At 41.8% G+C, this 23,416-nt stretch overlaps 2 protein-coding genes across 5 annotated transcripts in view; one reads left to right on the top strand and one right to left on the bottom strand.

Annotated features, from left to right (window-relative positions):
• The window catches only part of LOC136433838 (mucin-22-like), a 43,037-nt gene that overhangs the window by 3,427 nt on the left and 16,194 nt on the right, over nucleotides 1-23,416 (top strand). The window lies entirely within an intron of this gene.
• On the bottom strand, nucleotides 489-7,178 carry LOC136433702 (chondroadherin-like). Its single transcript, XM_066426144.1, has 3 exons — nucleotides 7,092-7,178; nucleotides 1,105-2,469; nucleotides 489-533 (listed from the first exon to the last, which is right to left on the bottom strand). Exons 1-3 carry the CDS (start codon nucleotides 7,176-7,178, stop codon nucleotides 489-491), a joined length of 1,497 nt encoding a protein of 498 aa, XP_066282241.1.

Genomic DNA, 23,416 nt, shown 5'->3' with positions numbered 1-23,416 from the left:
CACACCTGTGTAGAGAGAATTTGACTCTGAAGCAGGTAAACTTGTGTTGTATGTTAGATTCCTTTCATCCAAGGATGGAGTGGAACCCTGAGACTGACCCTGCCCTGTCTGATCATGGCCACCGGTCATTTCTGTAGATGTTGGGTCTTTTGGTAGTGTTTTGTTCACATCTGCGTACAGACGATTTGGCTGTAAGGCTGCTAGTTGTGTGTTATATGTTAGATTTGTTACTTTCAAGGATTGAGTGGTAGTCTGACACTGGCCCTGCCCTGTATGATCATGACCAGTGGTCATTTCTGTAGATGTTGGAACTTCTGGTGTTTTCATATCTATGTACACAGGATTGGGCTGTAAGGCTGCTAGCTGTGTGTTATATGTTAGATTTCTAACAATAGTAACATCCAGGGATTGATTGGTAGCCTGATGAGACTGGCCCTGCCCTGTCTGATCATCGTCATGCTCACTGGTTATTTTAGTAGTTGTGGTGTCTAGATCTGTGTTGGATTGAGTGGTAGCCTGAGACTGGCCCTGTCCTGTCTGATCATGTTGGGTGTTCATATCTTTATACTGATAGTCATGCCCACTGGTCATTACAGTAGCTGTGGTGTTTGTGTAAAATTGAGTGGTAGCCTGAGACTGGCCCCGCCGTGTCTGAGCATGTTGAGTGTCTACATCTTCATACTGGTGATCATCACTGGTTATTACAGCAACTGTGGTGTTTGTGTTGGATCGAGTGGTTGCCTGAGACTGGCCCTGTCCTGTCTGATCATGTTGGGTGTCCATATTTTCATACTGGTGATCATGGCCACTGGTCATTACAACAGCTGTGGTGTTTGTGTTGCTACTAGTATTAACAGCATTGGAATTTTGACCTGAAGGAGGATGCCTTGTCCTCCTCTTGTACCAGATTGTGATGAGAATGGTACCGCCAATCAGGATCAGGCCAAAAACTGGACCACAGGCAGAGCCAATGAGAACAGGTAAGGGGAAACTGGGAGCAGACTCATGGAAAATGCTGCTTTCCGGTTTGTCTGAAGTGATTTCAAGGGGAGAATTCGAAGTTGGTGGTGCTTTTGTGACAAGTGTTTTTCCTGCAGGACGCACTGAGTAAGCATTGCTTTTGAAGTACCAGTGATAGCGAGAGGTGATGTTGCAAACTACTAGCAACTTGGAACAGTTGTTAAAACTAAAAGTTCCCAATTGGGAGGCAGGCAATGCTGTTGGGTCAGTATTGCTTTCAGATTCTGCATTGGGACTGGGAGATGGTGTTGACACTGCAGATGAGGTGAATGGGTCTTGGATATCCACAGGCAGGGTTGATATGGTTGTGTCCTTACAGATCAGGTCTTCAGGATTAATATCTTTTAGCTTTTGACTCTTGAATTTGGCAGGTTGGGCACAAGTAATTTGATCTTCAAATGATGAAGACCCAGTCATTTTCATTCTAAAGGGACCCATCCCACAGTCACACTGCCAGGGGTTGTTGTGAATTTTTACATCTTTGATTGCTGACAACATGCCGTGACTAGATGGGGGAAGAACAGATAACTGGTTTGAATGCAGGGACAATTCTTGGAATGTGGGTAGATCAGGGAATGCCCCAGGCTGGATCTTAGATATTTTGTTGTGGTACATGTACAGCCTACGAAGGTTGGAAAGATTTGAAAATGTACCAGATGGAATATCAGTTATCTGGTTGTTGAACAGCCCCAACAGTTGGAGCTCAGTTAAACTAGAGAATGTGTGAGACTGTATGTTAGTTATCTGATTGAAGGTCAGGTGCAACTCTTGAAGTTGGGTAAGTTTTGAGAATGTATTTGTGTGAATGTTTTTTATCTGGTTGAAGGACAGGTACAGCTTTTGAAGCTGAAGTAGTTTCGAGAATGCACCAGAGTGAATATCAGCTATCTGGTTGTGGGACAGACTCAAATATTGGAGCCTAGTTTGCTTGGAGAATGTGTGAGACTCTATGTTAGTTATCTGGTTGTGGGACAGATCCACTGATTGAAGCTGAGTAAGTTTTGAGAATGTTCCCTGTTGAATGTTTTTTATCTGGTTGTTGGACAGGCCCAAATATTGAAGCTGGTTAAGTTTTGAGAATGTATCAAGCTGAATATTACTTATCTTGTTGTGAGACAGGTCCAATTGTTTAAGTTGGAGTAGATCTGAGAATGCACCAGGCGGAATGGTAGTTATCTTGTTGGACTTAAGATATACCCCTTTTAGATGGGGCATATCTGAGAATACATCAGACTGAATTTCAGATATCCAATTTTCTTCCAAATGCAAGTAAAAGATGGATGTTGGGATTTTCTTAGGGATGGTGGTGAGGTTGTGGCAGCGGCAACTTGTCTTTGTGATCGGGAAGGATGAAGATAAACAGTTGCAGTCAGCTTGTAGCATGTCAGGCTCCCTCAGAAGGATGAGAAGGAAAATCAGCACGTGTCGCAGCTTCCTTCCCATGTTGTCCTGCCCAAAACAGAACAAGTGGCAAAACCTACATGACTTACTCTCCCTCCCGCTATCTACCACTCAACAATCATGATCATAGCAATTGTCTAGAACACAAGATATCAAAACCAGAAGTTCCGCTGCAGTACCATAGCAAGTCGCTAGGGGCCCAAAATCTAAGATTTCTAGGTCTCACAAAGACCTACCCACCTACTAAATATCAAGACAATCAATCCATCCAGGCATTCTTGCGTTATCGTGTACACACTCAACGAACACAATGTGCTAAACAGGAATTACTTTCTTTCAAAGTTCTGCTAAATCCTGTTCTCATACCCCCTACCTATGGCTATGATTTGACAAACTTGCCATGTTGACAGTGCTTTTTGGGAAAATAAAAACTTACGGTGGTCTTCACATTGTTAAAGGGTTACAGAAGGTTTCCCCTCCCTCACAGGTACATACAGCTTACATTGATTGGGCTCGAAATAGTGGGTGCATGTGCACCAGTGTGCACTCAAAATTGGAGCTAAGCAGCTAATTTTTGACTGTGGGTGCACTGGTGCACCTAGATATTTTTGTAGGCTATAGGGTGAAGGTACTATTGTACACTAGTATGCAGAATATTCTTGAAATGTAAGCATCAGAAAAAGCAAAATAACCTTTTGTAACAGTTGTACTTTCTTTGATGTATTACTTGTTTGAAATTTTGAAGTTAGCTATAGTCTACAGATTGAAGTTCTTAACTGACTTAAGAGCGTTAAACTTTGTAATTATGTTTTGCTGACATTCAACTTTATTTTGTGGTGCACCCAAAATTATTTCTGTGCACCTAATTTTTTTGGTTGGGTGCACCAGTGCACCTATTTTCAAATATGAAATTCGAGCCCTGCATTGAGGTTCAAGTACGAAGGATACATTCTACACAGGGCTGTCTGCAGTACTAGTAGCCACCGCCCGGGGACGGAATTTTGCTTGTCGTGACGGACAAAAATTTCACTCTGTCCGTCCAAAAGATCTGAACTTCATGATATGACATTAAAATGAACAACATCATCATGGGCTCCCTGACAATGAGTGGGGCGGAAAACACATTTAAAGCCAGTCAGACAGCCCTGATTGTACATGATGCACAGTCATGTATCTCTCGTTCTTTCTCTGCTACCGACAGAATAGACTTACCTTTTAAGTCAATCTTAACTTACCTCTGAGTCCCTGGATCTTGTCAGAATATCTTCAGTTGGCCTTTTCTTGCCAAGAAGTCCTGAGGGACTTACTTGCTGTTGTGCTGGTAGGAATTATGTGCTTCGGTAGCTGATCCCCAATGCAGTATGACAAACAAATTTAGATTAGTCTTGCTTGTAGGGTGGTGTTGATTGTCTGAAGCTGGGTATTTACATATTGATGAATAATCATGATTCATTTGAAAAATGGTACAGTCTTGCAGGGTGTCCTTTGTTGGGCTCAGAATTGTTCTGCCATCTTTGCTTTTACAACTGTTACGTCTGTTGGTAAAAATCTTTGCTTTAAAATCCAAACACCATGATTGTAATCCTCTCAGTCTAAACATATGGGTTGGTGACTGCACTAGTGTCTTGACACAGAACCTTTTTTGTAGTATGTTACATTGCATGTTTATTGTCTGAATTTACTTTTTTGAATATTGATACCTGGCACGTTGTTAACTCCCAGCTGCCTTCTCAGTTTTGCAGATATTTTTGGTCTGGCCTTTCTGAGGAGGACAGTAGTACTAGTAGGAAAGAAACTCCTTTCACAGCATGATATCATACAAGTGTTCTTCCATTACTAATATTAGATGTCAAGTAGAGCCATTTTAAATCAACATCCCTGGCCAGTTCTTCGGCAACAGCGGTCCGCGTATTGAATGACAAAAAGGTGACTAAAGGGTCAAGGTTTGAGTTTACATTTCTCATATAATCAATTAATCTGATGCAAAATGATATCAAGTACTAATTGACATGGCTGAAAAGTGAACTACCCTGAATAAATCATGCTCCTAGCTATAGCGGCCTGTCTGACTCACAGTTTTGTGGCGTTGTGTATGTTAGTACCGTGCACCTTGGATGATTAGAAAAATTACTGTAATGGAATTTTCTTTACAATTGGCTTGATTCTTCTCTTCTTCTTCTTCTCTGGTAGAAGATTATACCCAAGGTTTGTCCTTTTTTGAAGATAAATTTTTGGGTTTTTGATTGATCCTATGCAAAAACGTCAAATCTTGCCTATCATTTTTGACATGAAAGTAATCATTTTCCCCCTCAAATTGCAATCTGATTACTTAATTTGAAGTAGGCTCATTTTTAGGTCCATCATTTATCAAGAGATCCTGGGACTTTCTTTTCAGCAGGTTAACCTGCAGCTGCACCTTGGCCTTAGTTTGGCTCCAAAGGTGATGTTTCCACACCTGTGTAGAGAGAATTTGGCTCTGATACAGGTAACCTTGTGTTGTATGTTAGATTCCTTTCATCCAAGGATGGAGTGGAACCCTGAGACTGGCCCTGCCCTGTCTGATCACGACCACCGGACATTTCTGTAGATGTTGGGTCTTTTGGTGTTTTCACATCTGTGTACAGAATATTTGGCTGTAAGGCTGCTAGCTGTGTGTTATATGTTAGATTTGTAACATCTAAGGATGGAGTAGAACCCTGAGACTGGCCCTGCCCTGCCTGATCATCATCATGCCCACTTGTCATTTCAGTAGCTGTGGTGTTCATTTAAAATTGAGTAGTGGCCTGAGACTGGCCCTGTCCTGTCTGATCATGTTGGGTGTTCATATCTTCATACTGATGATCATGCCCACTGGTCATTACAGTAGCTGAGGTGTTCATGTAAAATTGAGTAGTGGCCAGGGACTGGCCCTGTCCTGTCTGATCATGTTGGGTGTTCATATCTTCATACTGATAGTCATGCCCACTGGTCATTACAGTAGCTGTGGTGTTCATGTAAAATTGAGTAGTGGCCAGGGACTGGCCCTGTCCTGTCTGATCATGTTGGGTGTTCATATCTTCATACTGATAGTCATGCCCACTGGTCGTTACAGTAGCTGTGGTGTTCATGTAAAATTGAGTGGTAGCCTGAGACTGGCTCCGCCCTGTCTGATCAGGTTGGGTGTCCACATTTTCATACTGGTGATCATGGCCACTGGTCATTACTGGTTGTTTCCCCTCATCTGTGTACAAAGGATTTGATCGTAAGGCAGTTTTAGCTATCAGTGCATTACGTGATAGATTTCTGACATCCAAACGTTGTGTGGTAGTAGTCTGATCATGAGACTGGCCCTGCCCTGTCTGATCAGGATCGCTGGTCATTACAACAGATGTGGTGTTTGTGTTGCTACTAGTACTAACGTTAACAACATTGGAATTTGGGCCTGAAGGAGGATGCCTTGTCCTCCTCTTGTACCAGATTGTGAGAATGATGCTGCCAATCAGGACAATGCCAGCTACTGGACCAGAGCCAATGAGAACAAGCAAGGGGAAATCAGATTCGTGGGAACTACTGCTTTCTGATTCATCTGAAGTAATTTCAAGGGGTGAAGTTGGTAGTGCTTTTGTGAGAAGTGTTTTTCCTGTTGAGTCAGTATTGCCTTTGAAGTACCAGTGATAATGGGAGGGGACGGTGGTTGTAACTGCTAACAACTTGAAACCGTTGCTAACAGTAACAGCTGCCAGTTGGGAGGCAGGCAGTGTGGCAGGAGTTGCTGTTGGGTCATTACTGCTTTGAGTTTCTGCACTAGGAGATGATGTTGACCCAGCAGATGAGGTGAATGGGTCTTGGATACCCTTTGGCAGTGTTGATATGGTTGTCTCTTTACAGATCAGGTCTTCAGGATTGATAATGATATATCTTAGCTTTCGATCCTGGAACTTGGCAGGTTGGGTGCAAGTTATCTGATCTTCAAATGATGAAAATTCAGTCATTTTTAGTCTGAGGAGTAACATCCCACAGTCACACTGCCAGGGGTTGTTGTCAATTTTCGCATTTATTGCTGACAACATGTTATAAGTAGACAGGGGAAGGACAGATAACCGGTTGTAGGACAGGATCAAAATTTGGAGCTTATGTAGACTTGAGAATGTACTTGGTTGAATGTTTCTTATCAGGTTGTGGGGCAGGTGCAACTCTTGAAGTTGGGTAAGTTTTGAGAATGTACCTGTGTGAATGTTTCTTATGGAGTTGAAGTTCAGAAACAACAGTTGAAGCTGAAGTAGTTTTGAGAATGCACTGGGGTGAATATTAGTTATCTGGTTTTTGGACAAGAACAAAATTTTGAGCTCAGTTTGCTTGGAGAATGTGTGAGACTCTATGTTAGTTATCTGGTTGTGGGACAGGTCTACCGTTTGAAGCTGAGTAAGTTTGAAGAATAAACCTTGTTGAATGTTTCTTATGTTGTTTTGTGACAGGGACAACATTTTAAGTTTGGGTATGTCTGAGAATGCATCAGGCACAATGCTAGTTATCATGTTGGACTTTAGGAACAGCTTATGTAGCTGGGGTGTATGGGAAAATGCACCAGACTGAATTTCAGGTATCCAATTATCTGCCAAATCCAAGCTAACAATGTATGTTGGGAGGTTCTGAGGGATGTTGGTGAGGCTGGAGCATCCGCACTGCCTGACCGAACAGTCGCAGCCAGCCTCTAGCATGTACGGCTCCTTCAGGAGGATGAGAAGGAAAATCAGCACGTGTCGCAGCTTCCTTCCCATGTTGTCCTGCCCAAAACAGAACAAGTGGCAATGTTTCTACCCATAGTCAGGCTTTTAGCTACATGTAGCTGGGCCTCCAGAGACACCCTGCACCAAGACACCCTGTTTCCCTGTTAATTACATTCCCCACACATATTGCCACTGTTTTTTCCCCCTCATACATAGAAAACATCCCCCTAGATTGCGAATTCTGGTCCTAACAGGTAGAACAAACAAAAAAAGCTGAATTTTTGACCAAGAAATTGTACTCACAATCACATCAGCTAATTTTTAGTTGTACTGGTCAGTGTTGTTATTACTTATATCATATTGTCTACAAATCAGTGTACATGTGATATTGCCTAAAAAGCAGTTGTTTAAGTGCCTCAAATGCTCATCTGCCACCTCTCCCAATTTCCCATCATCCAACTGTATGAAAAAATATAATAAATCGTAATCAGATACATTTGCAGCCTAAGCTAAAATAAAAGCCTGCCCCTGGTCCAAAGAAAAGTTTCACAAATTGCAGGTTGCAGGTCATTTTAAGCCTTGGCATGCAATAAGTTAAATTTGAATTTTGTGGATTAAAAAAAAAATTATGAAATAGAGTCCATTCCAAGTCACCACACGGATTTTTTTATGATATTTGTAATATATTCGAATTATTGTTATATAATTACAAATTTTTAGAAATATTCATAAATGTTTCGAAAAAAAAGAAATACGAGAGTACCATGTTTTAGAAGTTGTTATGATAATTTGCAAACATTTCGAAAGTGACAGTCAAAAGAGATCACTTTTTTTAATAGATTTGAAATATATATTGGTTTGTGTCAAGTTTCGAAAGATTTCGAAATAAAGATTTGGGTCATTTGCCCCCCGTAACGAGCCGCTAATCCTAACAAAGCATGTTTTGGATCGAGCGGGGACCGCCGACCGCGCAGGAAGGCACTGTGGCGTGACACTGTCTGTGGACATCAGCAAGAATTCCTCCAGAGGATAAGCACAATTCAACTGTAATTTTGCTGCACAAAAAGGACTAGACAGTCTAGCAAACATTGCAAATGATCAGTGGTCAAAATAGCACACGTACTGAGCAAAAGCAAAGTTTTATCCACGTCAAATAAGCCCAACAATCGGCACAATGCAAAGGGAGCTCAAGGGAGAACCGGCTAGCCCCAAAGGGTTTTTTGATCTGTCACTCAGTTCGGCGACATGTACAGTCAAAGGGAGGCTTCGCTTTTCCCATGGTATCAGTAAATTGTAAACTAAAAGGCAGTGTTATTTTTTGTAGAGATTCTTACCGACAAAATCACGAAGATTCTGGAGGAAAACACCAAAAAAGAACGTAGATCTCTGTTGCAACAATTCTAACATGTGGCGGCCTGCCTGGGGGAGTCTATTCTGTGTGTAGGGGGAACTTTCTTAGAAACTATAATTGTCAAATAATTATAGATACAAAAGTTCACAGTAATAACATCACACCAATACTACTGTAATGCTTAGATTGTAGCATTGAAATCTTAAATTCTATCAACATACGTTAAAAGATAGACATTTTAGACAATGTGTTTTAACTCCTCCCCGGGAGAAACAGTCATGCCGTCTGCCGGGGGAACAACAACACGGGGACAAACTTCCCACGAGGCGTTCTGGTTCGGAAACAAATCCCACAAGAGAGGACTTTATCTTACACAGTCCAGCTAACAATAAAGCCTGTATGTTTTCTGTACTGGCTGATTGGCGTTCATAATTAGACTGGACCTGGCGGAGTTTCTGCAGGGTTTTTTTACGTCCCAGTTGAACATTCTTGTTCTAGCGGTCCCGGTGGGGAGGGCAGCACGGCAGGCTACTGTTACCACTTACAGCTTCCTTCGGTACTTTGTTATTTCTGTTGCATTTGGGTCGTTTCTGCAAGATTTCTAGGTTTGATTGATAGAGAAGCCGAGAGACACTGATAATGTTTCTTTCGGATTGTTGTCCTGCTAACGTTAGAGGCAGAAATTAACTGTTTGTTTACATTACGCCCAACTCGGCGTGAGAGCACGGCGGGGTAGCACCGCTCCTTTCAACGGTCTATTTTTGGGTGCTATTAACTAATTAACAGCAGATTGTGAGTTTCTTCTTTCGAAAAAATGATTCAGACTTCGAAATAAAGGCAGTGTGCTGTAGTCAATCTTTAGAAAGTATCAGAAATGTTGTTCCCAGTGCCATGAATATTTTGAATATTCCACGAAAATGTGGGAACATTTAGAAAGTGTAAACACATTTAGAAATGTAAGAGACCATGACATTTATATTACAAATAGTTACAAAGGTTTCAAATTAGTTCTAAACAATGGCAAAAAACATCCGTGCGGTGTCTTGGAATGGACTCAGCATTTGGTACAATTTCCTGACCCAACATGATATTTCACTGTATCAATATTTTTTTTACCAGAAATTTACAGCTCACTAATGAAAACAACTTGGACAGATAAGTGTAGTGTTGAGTTATTGTAAAAATTGTACGAGCTTTTGAATGAATTTTTATGAATTTTAAGAAACATTTTGTCGATGTCTCATACCCCAATTCAGCCGAGAAAGGCTGCAATGCTATGTGTATGCACTTAAGCTAATGTTGTTGCAAATAAACCAGTCATTATTAATATTAATGTATTGTGATTACTGTATAGTAATTCTTAATTGCAAGAAGAACTACATTCAGATAAAACATGTTTGTGTTATTGAATTTTCAATTTTCATCATACTTGTTTAAACTCTCCCTTCAGGAATTACATGTACTTTCTTTCAAAGTCCTGCTAAATCCTGTTCTCATACCTCCTGCCTATCAACAAACTTGCAATTGCCTTGTAGACAGTGCTTTTAGGGAAAATAAAACTTAAAGACCTGGTGGTCTTTACATTGTTCAAGGGTTACAGAAGGTTTTCTCTTCCTCACAGGTACATACAGCTTACAAGGTTCAAGTATATACGAAGGATACATGCTACACAGGGCTGTCTCCAGTACTAGTAGCCACCGCCCGGGGACGGAAATTTGCTTGTCGGGACAGACAAAATTTCACTCTGTGCGTCCAAAAGATCTGAACTTCATGATATGATATTAAAATGAACAACATCATCATGGGCTCCCAGACAATGAGTGGGGCGGAAAACACATTTAAAGCAGTCAGCTGACAGCCCTGATTGTACATGATGCACATGTATCTCTTGTTTTCTGCTGCCAACATAATTATTTAGACTAACCTTTTAAAGTCAATCCAAACTTACCTCTGAGTCCCTGGATCTTGTCAGAATATCTTCAGTTGGCCTTTTCTTGCCAAGAAGTCCTGGGGGACTTTATTGCTGTTGTGCTGGTAGTAATTATGTGCTTCGGTAGCTGATCCCCCAATGCAGTATGACAAACAAATTTAAATTAGGCTCTCTTTACATTATACTTTTGCCGTCAGCGCCACTGGCGTCAGCGCCACTGGCGACAGCGGGAACCCCGTGTAAAGACAATTCCCGTCGACGTAGTCCCGCTGTCAACAAATTTTCTCCCGTCAGCTTCGAAGCCGTCGCCCGTCAGCACAGCGGGAGTCCCCGTCAACTTCAAACTCCGTCTAAAGAGAATACGTCGGGCTCGCGTCAGCGGGAGTCAGGGTTTCGGCGATTAGCATAAAGCACGCGTTGATTAGCATACTGTAAGTCTACTTAGATCCCAGGTATATATAGAGAGAGAGAGATTCGCGGGATCCGCGGCGACTTTTGTGCCGTGCGTTCATTTCCCCGCGGATATATTTATCGTACTTGTGCCCCCCTCCCCACATTTACGAGTGATGAGCATGGAATATCTACACATAAACAAGGCTTTGCATTGTAATACGGGCGGGGAGACGCCGTCTACCGTTGTACAATCATACAATTTTGTTTCTTGCTTTTGTTATGCTTACGCCCGATACTTTCTACAAGATCATGAAGATGGCGAAATGCAAGCACCACAGGTGTCTGTCAGATTTCCGGGCGGTGTGTCTAGAGACGTCGCGACAGCGGCCTCCCGACAGCGGGAAATTTCGCCGCTGACGCGAAAAACGTAATGTAAACTGCGCCTAAGTCTTGCTTGTAGGGTGGTGTTGATTGTCTGAAGCTGGGTATTTACATATTGATGAATAATCATGGTTCATTTGAAAAATGGTACAGTCTTGCAGGGTGTCCTTTGTTGTGCTGAGAGAATTGTTCTGCCATCTTTAGACAGTTGCTTTGCTTCTACAACATCAGTTGGTAAAAATCTTTGCTTTTGAATTCAAACACCATTCCTCCAAGTCTAACCATGGGTTGGTGTGCACTTGTCCTATGACACAGTACCTTTTTTGTAGTATGTTACAATTTGTATGTTTATTGTCTGAATTTACTTATTTGAATATTGATACCTGGCACGTTGTTTACTCCCTGCTAGCGCGCTGCCTTCTCAGTTTTGCAGATATTTTTGTCTGGCCTTTCTGAGCGGGGCAGTAGAATTAGTAGGAAAGAAACTCCTTTCACAGAATGATATCATCATACACTCAGGTGTTCTTCCACTACTGATATTACCGTAGATGTAAAAGTAGAGCCATTTTAAATCAACACCCCTGGCCAGTTCTTCGACAACAGCGGTCTGTGTATTGAATGACAAAAAGGTGACTAAATGGTCAAGGTTTGAGTTTACATTTCTCATATAATCAATTAATCTGATGCAAAATGACATCAAGTACTAATTGACACGGCTGAAAAGTGAACTACCCTGAATAAGTCATGCTCCTAGCGGAGTGTCTGACTCACAGTTTTGTGGTGTTGTGTATGTTAGTACCGCGCACCTTGGATGATTAGAAAAATTACTGTAATGGAATTTTCTTTACAATTGGCTTGATTCTTCTCTTCTTCTTCTTCTTCTCTGGTAGAAGATTATACCCATTTAGGTTTGTCCTTTTTTGAAGATAAATTTTTGGGTTTTTGATTGATCCTATGCAAAAACGTCAAATCTTGCCTGTCATTTTTGACATGAAAAGTAATCATTTTCCCCCTCAAATTGCAATCTGATTGATTTGAAGTAGTCTCATTTTTATGCCCATCATTTATCAAGAGGTCTTGGGACTTTCTTTTCAGCAGGTTAGCCTGCACCTTGGCCTTAGTTTGGCTCCAAAGGTGGTGTTTCCACACCTGTGTAGAGAGAATTTGGCTCTGATACAGGTAACCCTGTGTTGAATGTTAGATTCCTTTCATCCAAGGAAGGAAGTTGAACCCTCAGACTGGCCCTGCCCTGTCTGATCATGACCACTGGTACTTTCTGTAGATGTTGGGTCTTTTGGTGTTTTCACATCTGTGTACAGAGGATTGGGCTGTAAGGCTGCTAGCTGTGTGTTATATGTTAGATTTCTAGCAATAGTAACATCCAAGGATTGAGTGGTAGCCTGAGACTTGCCCTGCCCTGTCTGATCATGTTGGGTGTTCATATCTTCATACTGATGATCATGCCCACTGGTCATTTTAGTAGTTGTGGTGTCTGTGTAAAATTGAGTTGTAGCCTGAGACTGGCCCCGCCGTGTCTTAGCATGTTGAGTGTCTACATCTTCATACTGGTGATCATCACTGGTTATTACAGCAACTGTGGTGACTGCGTTGGATTGACTGACAGCCTGAGACTGGCCCTGTCCTGTCTGATCATGTTGGGTGTCCATATTTTCATACTGGTGATCAATACCACTGGTCATTACTGGTTCTTTTCCCACATCAGTGTACCAAGGATTTGGCCGTAAGGCAGTTTTAGCTATAAGTGCATTATGTGATAGACTTCTGACATCCAAACGTTGTGTGGTAGTAGTCTGATCATGAGACTGGCCCTGACCTGTCTGATCAGGATCGCTGGTCATTACAACAGCTGTGGTGTTTGTGTTGCTACTAGTATTAACAGCATTGGAATCTTGACCTGAAGGAGGATGCCTTGTCCTCCTCTTGTACCAGATTGTGATGAGAATGGTACCGCCAATCAGGATTATGCCAGAAACTGGACCACAGGCAGAGCCAACGAGAACAGGTAAGGGGAAACTGGGAGCAGACCCATGGGAAATGCTGCTTTCTGGTTTGTCTGAAGTGATTTCAAGGGGAGAAGTTGGTGGTGGTGCTTTTGTTACAAGTTTTTCTCCTGCAGGACACACCGCCACTGTTGAGTAAGCATTGCTTTTGAAGTACCAGTGATAGCGAGAGGTGAAGTTGCAAACTACTAGCATGTTGGAACAGTTGTTAAAAGTTCCCAATTGGGAGGCAGGCACTGTTGGGTCAATATTGCTTTCAGAGTCTGCATTACAAGAGGATATTGACACTGCAGATGAGGTGAATGGATCTTGGATATCCACAGGCAGTGTTGATATGGTTGTCTCCTCACAGATCAGGTCTTCAGGATTAATATCTTTTAGCTTTTGACCCTTGAACTTGGCAGGCTGGGCACAAGTAATCTGATCTTCAAATGATGAATTTGAAGACCCTGTCATTTTCATTCTGAAGGGAACCATCCAGCAATCACACTGCCAGGGGTTGTTGTGAATTTTTACATATGAAAGTGCTGACAACATGCCATGAATAGACGGGGGAAGAACAGATAACTGGTTCGAATGAAGGATCAACTCTTGGAAGGAGGGTAGATCAGAAAATGCCCCAGGCTCGATCTTAGATATTTGGTTGCGATACATGTACAGCCTTTGAAGCTTGGGAAGATTTGAAAATGTACCAGATAGAATATTAGTTATCTGATTGTTGAACAGGCCCAACAGTTGGAGCTCAGTTAAACTAGAGAATGTGTGAGACTGTATGTTAGTTATCTGATTGAAGGTCAAGTGCAACTCTTGAAGTTGGATAAGTTTTGAGAATGTACCTGTGTGAATGTTTCTTATCTGGTTGAAGGACAGGTACAGCTTTTGAAGCTGAAGTAGTTTCGAGAATGCACCAGAGTGAATATTAGTTATGTGGTTGTGGGACAGGTTCAAAGTTTGGAGCCTAGTTTGCTTTGAGAATGTGTGAGACTCTATGTTAGTTATCTGGTTGTGGGACAGATCCACTGATTGAAGCTGAGTAAGTTTTGAGAATGTTCCCTGTTGAATGTTTTTTATCTGGTTGTGAGACAGGCCCAAATATTGAAGCTGGTTAAGTTTTGAGAATGTATCAAGCTGAATATTACTTATCTGGTTGTGAGATAGGTCAAATTTTTTAAGTTGGAGTAGATCTGAGAATGCACCAGGCGGAATGGTAGTTATCTTGTTAGACTTAAGATATACCTCTTTAAGATGGGGCATATCTGAGAATGCATCAGACTGAATTTCAGATACCCAATTTTCTTCCAAATGCAAGTAAAAGATGGACATTGGGATGTTCTGAGGGATGGCGGTGAGGTTTTGGCAGTGGCAACTTGTCTTTGTGATTGGGAAGGATGAAGATAAACAGTTGCAGTCAGCTTGTAGCATGTCAGGCTCCCTCAGGAGGAAGAGAAGGAAAATCAGCACGTTTCGCAGCTTCCTTCCCATGTTGTCCTGCCCAAAACAGAACAAGTGGCAAAACCTACATGACTTACTCTCCCTCCCGCTATCTACCACTCAACAATCATGATCATAGCAATTGTCTAGAACACAAGATATCAAAACCAGAAGTTCCGCTGCAGTACCATAGCAAGTCGCTAGGGGCCCAAAATCTAATCATTTCGAGGTCTCACAAAGACCTACCCACCTACTAAATATCAAGACAATCAATCCATCCAGGCATTCTTGAGTTATCGTGTACACACTCAACGAACACAATGTGCTAAACAGGAATTACTGTAATTTCTTTCAAAGTTCTGCTAAATCCTGTTCTTATACCCCCTACCTATGGCTATGATTCGACAAACTTGCCATGTTGACAGTGCTTTATGGGAAAATAAAAACTTACGGTGGTCTTCACATTGTTCAAGGGTTACAGAAGGTTTCCCCTCCCTCACAGGTACATACAGCGCAGCTTACAAGGTTCAAGTATATACGAAGGATACATTCTACACAGGGCTGTCTCCAGTACTTAGCCACCGCCTGGGGACGGAAATTTGCTTGTCAGGACGGACAAAAATTTTACTTTGTCCGTCCAAAAGATCTGAACTTCATGATATGACATTAAAATAAACAACATCATCATGGGCTCCCAGACAATGAGTGGGGCGGAAAACGCATTCAAAGCCAGTCAGACAGCCCTGATTGTACATGATGCACAGTCATGTATTTCTCGTTCTTTCTCTGCTGCCAACAGAAAGGACTTACCTTTTAAGTCAATCTTAACTTGAGTCCCTGGATCTTGTCAGAATATCTTCAGTTGGCCGGTTTTCTTGCCAAGAAGTCCTGAGGGACTTTCTTGCTGTTGTGCTGGTAGAAATTATGTGCTTAGGTAGCTGATCCCCAACGCAGTATGACAAACAAATTTAGATTAGTCTTGCTTTTAGGGTGGTGTTGATTGTCTGAAGCTGGGTATTTACATATTGATGATTAATCATGGTTCATTTGAAAAATGGTACAGTCTTGCAGGGTGTCCTTTGTTGGGCTGGGAATTGTTCTGCCATCTGAAACAGTTGCTTTGCTTCTTTACAACATCTGTTGGTTAAAATCTTTGCTTTAAAATCCAAACAGCATTCCTCCAAGTCTAACCATGGGTTGGTGTGCACTTGTCTTGACACAGTACCTTTTTTGTAGTATGTTACATTGCATGTTTATTGTCTGAATTTACTTATTTGAATATTGATACCTGGCACATTGTTTACTCCCTGCTGCCTTCTCAGTTTTGCAGATATTTTTGTCTGGCCTTTCTGAGCAGGACTGTAGAACTAGTAGGAAAGAAACTCCTTTCACAGAATGATATCATCATACAAGTGTTCTTCCATTCCTAACATTAGATGTAAAAGTAAAGCCATTTTAAATCAACACCCCTGGCCAGTTCTTCGGCAACAGCGGTCCGTGTATTGAATGACATAAAGGTGACTAAAGGGTCAAGGTTTGAGTTGACATTTCTCATATAATCAATTAATCTGATGCAAAATGACATCAAATACTAATTAACATGGCTGAAAAGTGAACTACCCTGAATAAATCATGTTCCTAGCGGCCTGTCTGACTCACAGGCCGGCTCAGGGGGAACGAAAGATTGTGTAAAACAGGCTAAAGAAGTATATATAATATAGGAATATTTTGGACTAGAGCCATACTAGTACTATCAGGCATGCTATATAGTATATTCCTATTATGCATTGAAGGTGATGCATCCTTTTGCTTCAGAGTGGCCTTTGTGGTGTTGTGTATGTTAGTACCGCGCACTGTGGATGATTAGAAAAATTACTGTAATGGAATTTTCTTTACAATCGCATGATTCTTCTTCTCTCACTGGTAGAAGATTATACCCAAGGTTTGTCCTTTTTTGAAGGTAATTTTTGGGGCTTTTGATTTATCCCATGCAAAAACGTCAAATCTTGCCTATCATTTTTGACATGAAAGTAATCATTTTCCCCCTCAAATTGCAATCTGATTACTTGATTTAAATTGAAGCTAAGGCTCATTTTTAGGTCCATCATTTATCAAGAGGTCCTGGGACTTTCTTTTCAGAAGGTTGCCCTAGACCTGCACCTTGGCCTTAGTTTGGCTCCAAAGGTGGTGTTTCCACACCTGTGTACAGAGAATTTGGCTCTGATACAGGTAACCCTGTGTTGTATGTTAGATTCCTTTCATCCAAGGATGGAGTGGAACCCTGAAACTGGCCCTGCCCTGTCTGATCATGACCATTGGTCATTTCTGTAGATGTTGGGTCTTTCGGTAGTGTTCCGTCCACATCTGCGTACAGAAGATTTGGCTGTAAGGCTGCTAGCTGTGTGTTGTATGTTGGATTTGTAGCATCTAAGGATGGAGTGGAACCCTGAGACTGGCCCTGCCCTGTCTGATCATCATCACGCCCACTGGTCATTTCAGTAGCTGTGGTATTTATGTAAAATTGAGTAGTGGCCTGAGACTGGCCCTGTCCTATCTGAACATGTTGGGTGTCCATATCTTCATACTGCTGATCATGCCCACTGGTCATTACAGTAGCTGTGGTGTCTGTGTTGGATTGAGTGGTAGCCTGAGACTGGCCCTGTCCTGTCTGATCAGGTTGGGTGTCCATATTTTCATACTGGTGATGCCCACTGGTCATTACTGGTTGTTTTCCCACATCAGTGTACCGAGGATTTGGTCGTAAGCCAGTTTTAGCTATCAGTGCATTTCGTGATAGATTTCTGACGTCCAAACGGTGTGTGGTAGTAGTCTGATCAGGATTGCTGGTCATTACAACAGCTGTGGTGTTTGTGTTGCTACTAGTATTAACAGCATTGGAATTTGGGCCTGAAGGAGGATGCCTTGTCCTCCTCTTGTACCAGATTGTGATGAGAATGGTACCGCCAATCAGGATAATGCCAGAAACTGGACCACAGGCAGAGCCAATGAGAACAGGTAAGGGGAAACTGGGAGCAGACCCATGGAAAATGCTGCTTTCTGGTTTGTCTGAAGTGATTTCAAGGGGAGAAGCTAGTGGTGCTTTTGTGACAAGTGTTTTTCCTGCAGGACGCACTGAGTAAGCATTGCTTTTGAAGTACCAGTGATAGCGAGAGGTGAAGTTGCAAACTACTAGCAACTTAATGGAACAGTTGTTAGAAGTTCCCAATCGGGAGGCAGGCACTGTTGGGTCAGTATTGCTGTCAGAGTCTGCATTACAAGAGGATATTGACACTGCAGATGAGGTGAATGGATCTTGGATATCCACAGGCAGTGTTGATATGGTTGTCTCCTCACAGATCAGGTCTTCAGGATTAATATCTTTTAGCTTTCGACCCTGTAACCTGGCAGGTTGGGCACAAGTAATCTGATCTTCAAATGATGACCCAGTCATTTTCATTCTGAAGGGACCCATCCCACAGTCGCACTGCCAGGTATTGTTGTGAATTTTTACACATGAAAGTGCTGACAACATGCTGTGAGTAGACGGGGGAAGGACAGATAACTGGTTTGAATGAAGGGACAACTCGCGAAACGTGGGTGGATCAGGGAATGCCCCAGGCTGGATCTTAGATATTTGGTTGTGGTACAGGTACAGCCTTTGAAGTTTGGTAAGTTTTGAGAATGTACCCGTGGGAATGTTTCTTATCTGGTTGAAGGACAGGTCCAACTTTTGAAGCTGAAGTAGTTTTGAGAATGCACCAGAGTGAATATCAGCTATCTGGTTGTTGCACAGGTTCAAAATACGGAGCTTAGTTTGCTTGGAGAAGGTGTCAGACTGTATGACAGTTATCTGGTTGTGGGACAGGTTCAAAATATGGAGTATCGTTTGTTTGGAGAATGTGTCAGACTGTATGACAGTTATCTGGTTGTGGGACAGGCTCAAAGCTTGGAGCATAGTTTGCTTGGAGAATGTATGAGATTGTATGACAGTTATCTGGTTGTGAGACAGGTTCAAAGTTTGGAGCCTAGTTTGCTTGGAGAATGTGTCACCCTGTATGTTAGTTATCTGGTTGTGAGACAGATCCACTGATTGAAGCCAAGTAAGTTTTGAGAATGTACCCTGTTGAATGTTTTTTATCTGGTTGTGGGATAGGCCCAAAGCATGAAGCACTGCAAGTTTTGAGAATAAATCTGGTTGAATGTTTCTAATCTGGTTGTGGGACAGGTGCAACCTTTGAAGGTGAGGTAGATTTGAGAATGCACCAGGCAGAATGCTAGTTATCATGTTGCTATCAAAATATACCCCTTTTAGCTGGGGCATATCTATGAATGCACCAGACTGAATTTCAGATATCCAATTATGTCCCAAATGCAAGTGACGGATGAATGTTGGGATGTTCTGAGGGATGGCAGTGAGGTTGTGGCATTGGCAACGGAAGTCTCTGATGTCGAAGGATGGTGATAAACAGTTGCAGCCAGCTTCAAGCATGTCAGGCTCCTTCAGGAGGATCAGAAGGAAAATCAGCACGTGTCGCAGCTTCCTTCCCATGTCGTCCTGCCCAAAACAGAACAAGTGGCGAGATTTATATTTTTGCCTGGCAATGGGGTCTAAAAAACTACTTAAAGTTTAACTGCAGGTCATCACAAACATCGATGACAATTTTTTTCGCATTTGGGGTATTCCACAACTGGCAAAATGAGGTCACCCTCCCAAAAGCAGGACCCCTATCGCTTGATTCGTTGGCTCGCTCGCGTAGGGGCCCTGCTCTTTAGCCCCGGTGGACACGGTTCTGGCGCCATTGCCACCAAAACAGCTTCAGCCAACCAGATGGTTTGCTAAACCTCATCTCTAGCAAAAGCGCAAAGGACGCTGGGAAGCTATCAACCAATCAGGTTAGGTCTCACATCATTACTTTAGGTTCAGAACAAATCAAACGCCAAATTGTGCCAAATAAGGATAGCTCATTAATTATTCATGTGCAGCTGTCAGTAACATCGCCAGAACCGTGCCTACCGGGGCTTAAGAGCCATGAGATCAGGGCCCTCCGTGAGCGAGCCAACTAATCGAGCAATGGGGGCCCTGTTTTAGGAGGACGAATTAGGTTAGCAGATTAGGTTACTTATTAACATCCAGCGCTTGAAATTTGTTTTGGGGAATACCAGGTGTATGCGGTTTACAATCTTTAAAATAATACCGTAAACGTGTGGAAAATATTGCGAATATTGACATTTATGTTTTTATAGGGTTCAGTTTCAAAAATTACTGTAAGATTTTTCCAATTTAGCGTTTTCTAGTGTTAACATGCAGTGTTCGAACTACCCGCCTGCAGTCTGCAAGTTGCAGAAAGGTTTTCAAGATTGCAGATGAAGAAAAATTAAACAACCTGAAATTTCGCAGAAAAAAAATCAGGCTCGGGATTCAATGGTTCTTGATTTAGCGGCGCTGTAAATAAACTGAAACCTGCGCCAAGCGAACCTGACCCCATTCCGGTGCATACCGACATACATGTAGACTGCCTCGCATCAACTTCAGTGTTAACGAGTTGATTCTGGGTTTTCTGGCACTTTTTGTGATAACTTCGAGGACGAATCATATGAAAAAAATTAATAATTCGTGCATTTCTGTCTTAACCTCGAGCTCGCTAATCTCTACGGTTACGATCTCAGGATAGGTTAAAGTCAGGAAAACAATTCCCAGATGTTTCTAGCATGAACATGACGCAGCAAGCATGCGATTTCTTTAGAGCCTGAACTTTGGGGCATGCCGACGCAATGACAGAAGTAACGAATTGTTGGCCACTGCATCAGCCCGTGGTCATTCAAGCCCAGATGGCAGCGATGAAGTTGAGAATCACTAGTAGTACTCGGATAGATCTAGAGCACCGCCTTGTGAGCAAGGAGAGGGCGGGACATTTTCTCCTGCGCGGAGACAGTAGAGGGGGGGTGCCCACGTGCGCGAAAAACAAAAACAGTCAGCTGAGCTGTCTGCAGTCTCTCTGACTGTCCGAAGTTAGACTCCGATGTTTAAAGCCGATAGCAATTTTTCAGATTGATAAAAAACTATGCAAAGGCGAAGGTTTTGCACGAGGCTTTTTAATGCCGCCAGTAATATTGTTTTGATTTTCGCAATTTTGTTACTGTGTCACCGTGACATAATCACAATTGATCATACACTATTTCAAGCCCTGGCTTGCAATAACTTGATTAAGTTCTATTATATGTCGTGGATGTAAAACATGTGGTAACCTTTCCTGTCTGAGACACAACATCATATTTCACTTATTATATTTCTACCAGATATTTACAATTCAGACAGCCACCTTGTCAGATTATAGTGATTCTCGTAAGCACTACTGTATATTCATGTAAAACATTAATGTCCTAAATGACCTCATTGAATTTTCATGTTTTAACACTCTTTGTACATAGGAATTACTCTCTTTTACATGTCACCTAAAATCCTATGGCCAGAGACCAGTGTAATTGACAACTGGACCCTACAAAGCTGCCCTGTCTGACATGCCTGACCCAAAAACACTGACAACATTCCCTTTACTGGTATCTTTTCAGAATATCAAGAAACATTTCAGTGTTTTCCTTTGAGCTTTGTTTTCTGGTGAAGAATATTATGTTGCAGTTTCAGAGAATTCGACAAAGTTTATATTTTGTGATTTTTTGTATTGTTGCCTCCTGGTAAAGAACTACTCAGCAGTGACCCAGACAACTTGCTTACATACATACTAATACTAAGCCAGGCAGTTTACAAATTAATTGAAGGTAGCTACACCGGTTACGCTTACATGTTATTGTATACAACTCGCTAATTAATACAGAAAGATCGAAGTTCATAGCTCTGTCTGTTTTACAAGGTCTTATTTTGAAGGATAACCTAACCAAAACCCACCAGTGACCCCTTTAGAATCTTCAATGGCCTAAAGCCATAGTAAATAGCAAAGGCATGCTGCAAGGAAACAATTTCTATTAGTTATTACTGGCAAGTGATTTTTGACACATGCACATGTACAAAAAGGACATGTAATTTTAGAATAAAACACCTCACAGAAAGTTCCAAATGGTAGAATTCATACACGATACAGTCCAGTAGGACTAGTTAGAGGCTAGCCTCTGACAACATTTTCCCAGTTTCCCCAATGGGAACCAAACCTATTAGGTGTCTGGCTGGAACTTTAGGATTAACCATTACACGCCTGCCATTCTACTGCTGCCCACCATATTGTCTCCGGACGAGCGCATGTAGCGGGTTTAAGAGCTTTATTCTGTTATTCTATAGCTAGCTTTAGAATTCTGAACAAGCAATACATCAAATAGAATACACCAAATGTTATGTTGCTTTTTCTGATACTTAAATTTCAATAATATTCTGTATACTTCTAAGTGTTATACTTTTATGCTATAGCCTACAAAAATATCTATAGACGCACTGGCGAAACCACTGTCAAACGTTCTAGGTGCGCAGCTCCAATTTTGGGTGCACATGCACCCAGTATTTCGAGCCCTGTACATGATATACATTCTCTGTTGCCAATAGAAGAGACTTACCTTTTAAAGTCGATCCAAACTTACCTCTCAGTCTTGTCAAAATATCTTCATCATCATCGATATCAGTTGGCCTTTTCTTGCCAGGAAGTCAGAATTCACTTTCAAATAGTTGCTGTATGGCGTGCTGTCTGAGGATGCGTGGTTCCCGATCGGTAGCCGATCCGCAGTGTAGTGTGGCAAATAAGATTAGTCTTTCTTTTAGGGTGGTGTTGATTGTCTGAAGCTGGCTATTTAAATTTTCACAAATATTGATGAATAATCATGTTTTGTTTGTTGCTCAAATGGTTAGGTCTTCCAGGGTATTTAATATTTGTTCTGCCATCTTCAACAGTTGCTTCGCGACCATCACAAGTCATACACAGTGTCTATAGGTTAAGCCTAAAAGCTTAAAAGCCTAACCATTGGTTCATATGCATGTGGACTTGTTTTTGTTTAATAGAACTAGTAGACGAAGGCACTACGTATACCTTTATTGAACTGCATTATGTAACTTGATTGTCTGAATTTTCTCATTTGAATATTAATACCAAGTGGGTTGTTTACTCCCAGTGTTGCAATTGCCTTTTATAATATTGATATTTTGTTTCAGTCTTTTGCAGAGACAGCAACAAGAAAAAACTAATTTCATAGCATGATATCATTATAGAAAAGTTCGTCAGAATCCATCACTGATGTAAAGTTTCACAACTTCAAATTAATGCGTCCGGGCCTTCTGATTCCATAGGTAGTCCTGGTTTGCAGAGAAAGACATTATTTTACATACATTCCAGGGGTTTTTCTAGAAAAATTAAACAAGAGGGAGCACACACAGGCGAGGGAGCAAATTCTATGTATTTATGGAAGAATCTATTGCTGAGGGAAGGCTATATGCTGGAGATTAAGCTAAAATCTGAATTCAACAAGGGGGCGCTGGACTGAAAGAAGAGGGCGCAGCGCCCCTCTTTCCCCATTTAGATGAACCCCTGCATTCAATCATGTAGACTGTGATACCTGCATGATACATGTCTGTATGCATGAAGCAGACATTTTGTCCCCAGTGTGTGCCTTGTGTCAGAAATCTGGTACACAATTACTAAGTGGTGGCACACTGGTGTATTGACAAGTTATGACATGACCTGGACAGGCTTAACTTATATGAATCTCCAAGCAGTAACCTTTTTTTACTGCCGGGCTTCTCTGAGTCTGATGTAGCAACCTATGCAGTTCCCATGCATGTTGGGAT

Source organism: Branchiostoma lanceolatum, chromosome 4 (assembly GCF_035083965.1).
Source record: "Branchiostoma lanceolatum isolate klBraLanc5 chromosome 4, klBraLanc5.hap2, whole genome shotgun sequence".
Lineage (NCBI taxonomy): Eukaryota > Metazoa > Chordata > Leptocardii > Amphioxiformes > Branchiostomatidae > Branchiostoma > Branchiostoma lanceolatum.
The sequence above is the reverse complement of the archived record's forward strand: the minus strand, read 5'-3'. Positions and strand labels throughout refer to the sequence as shown.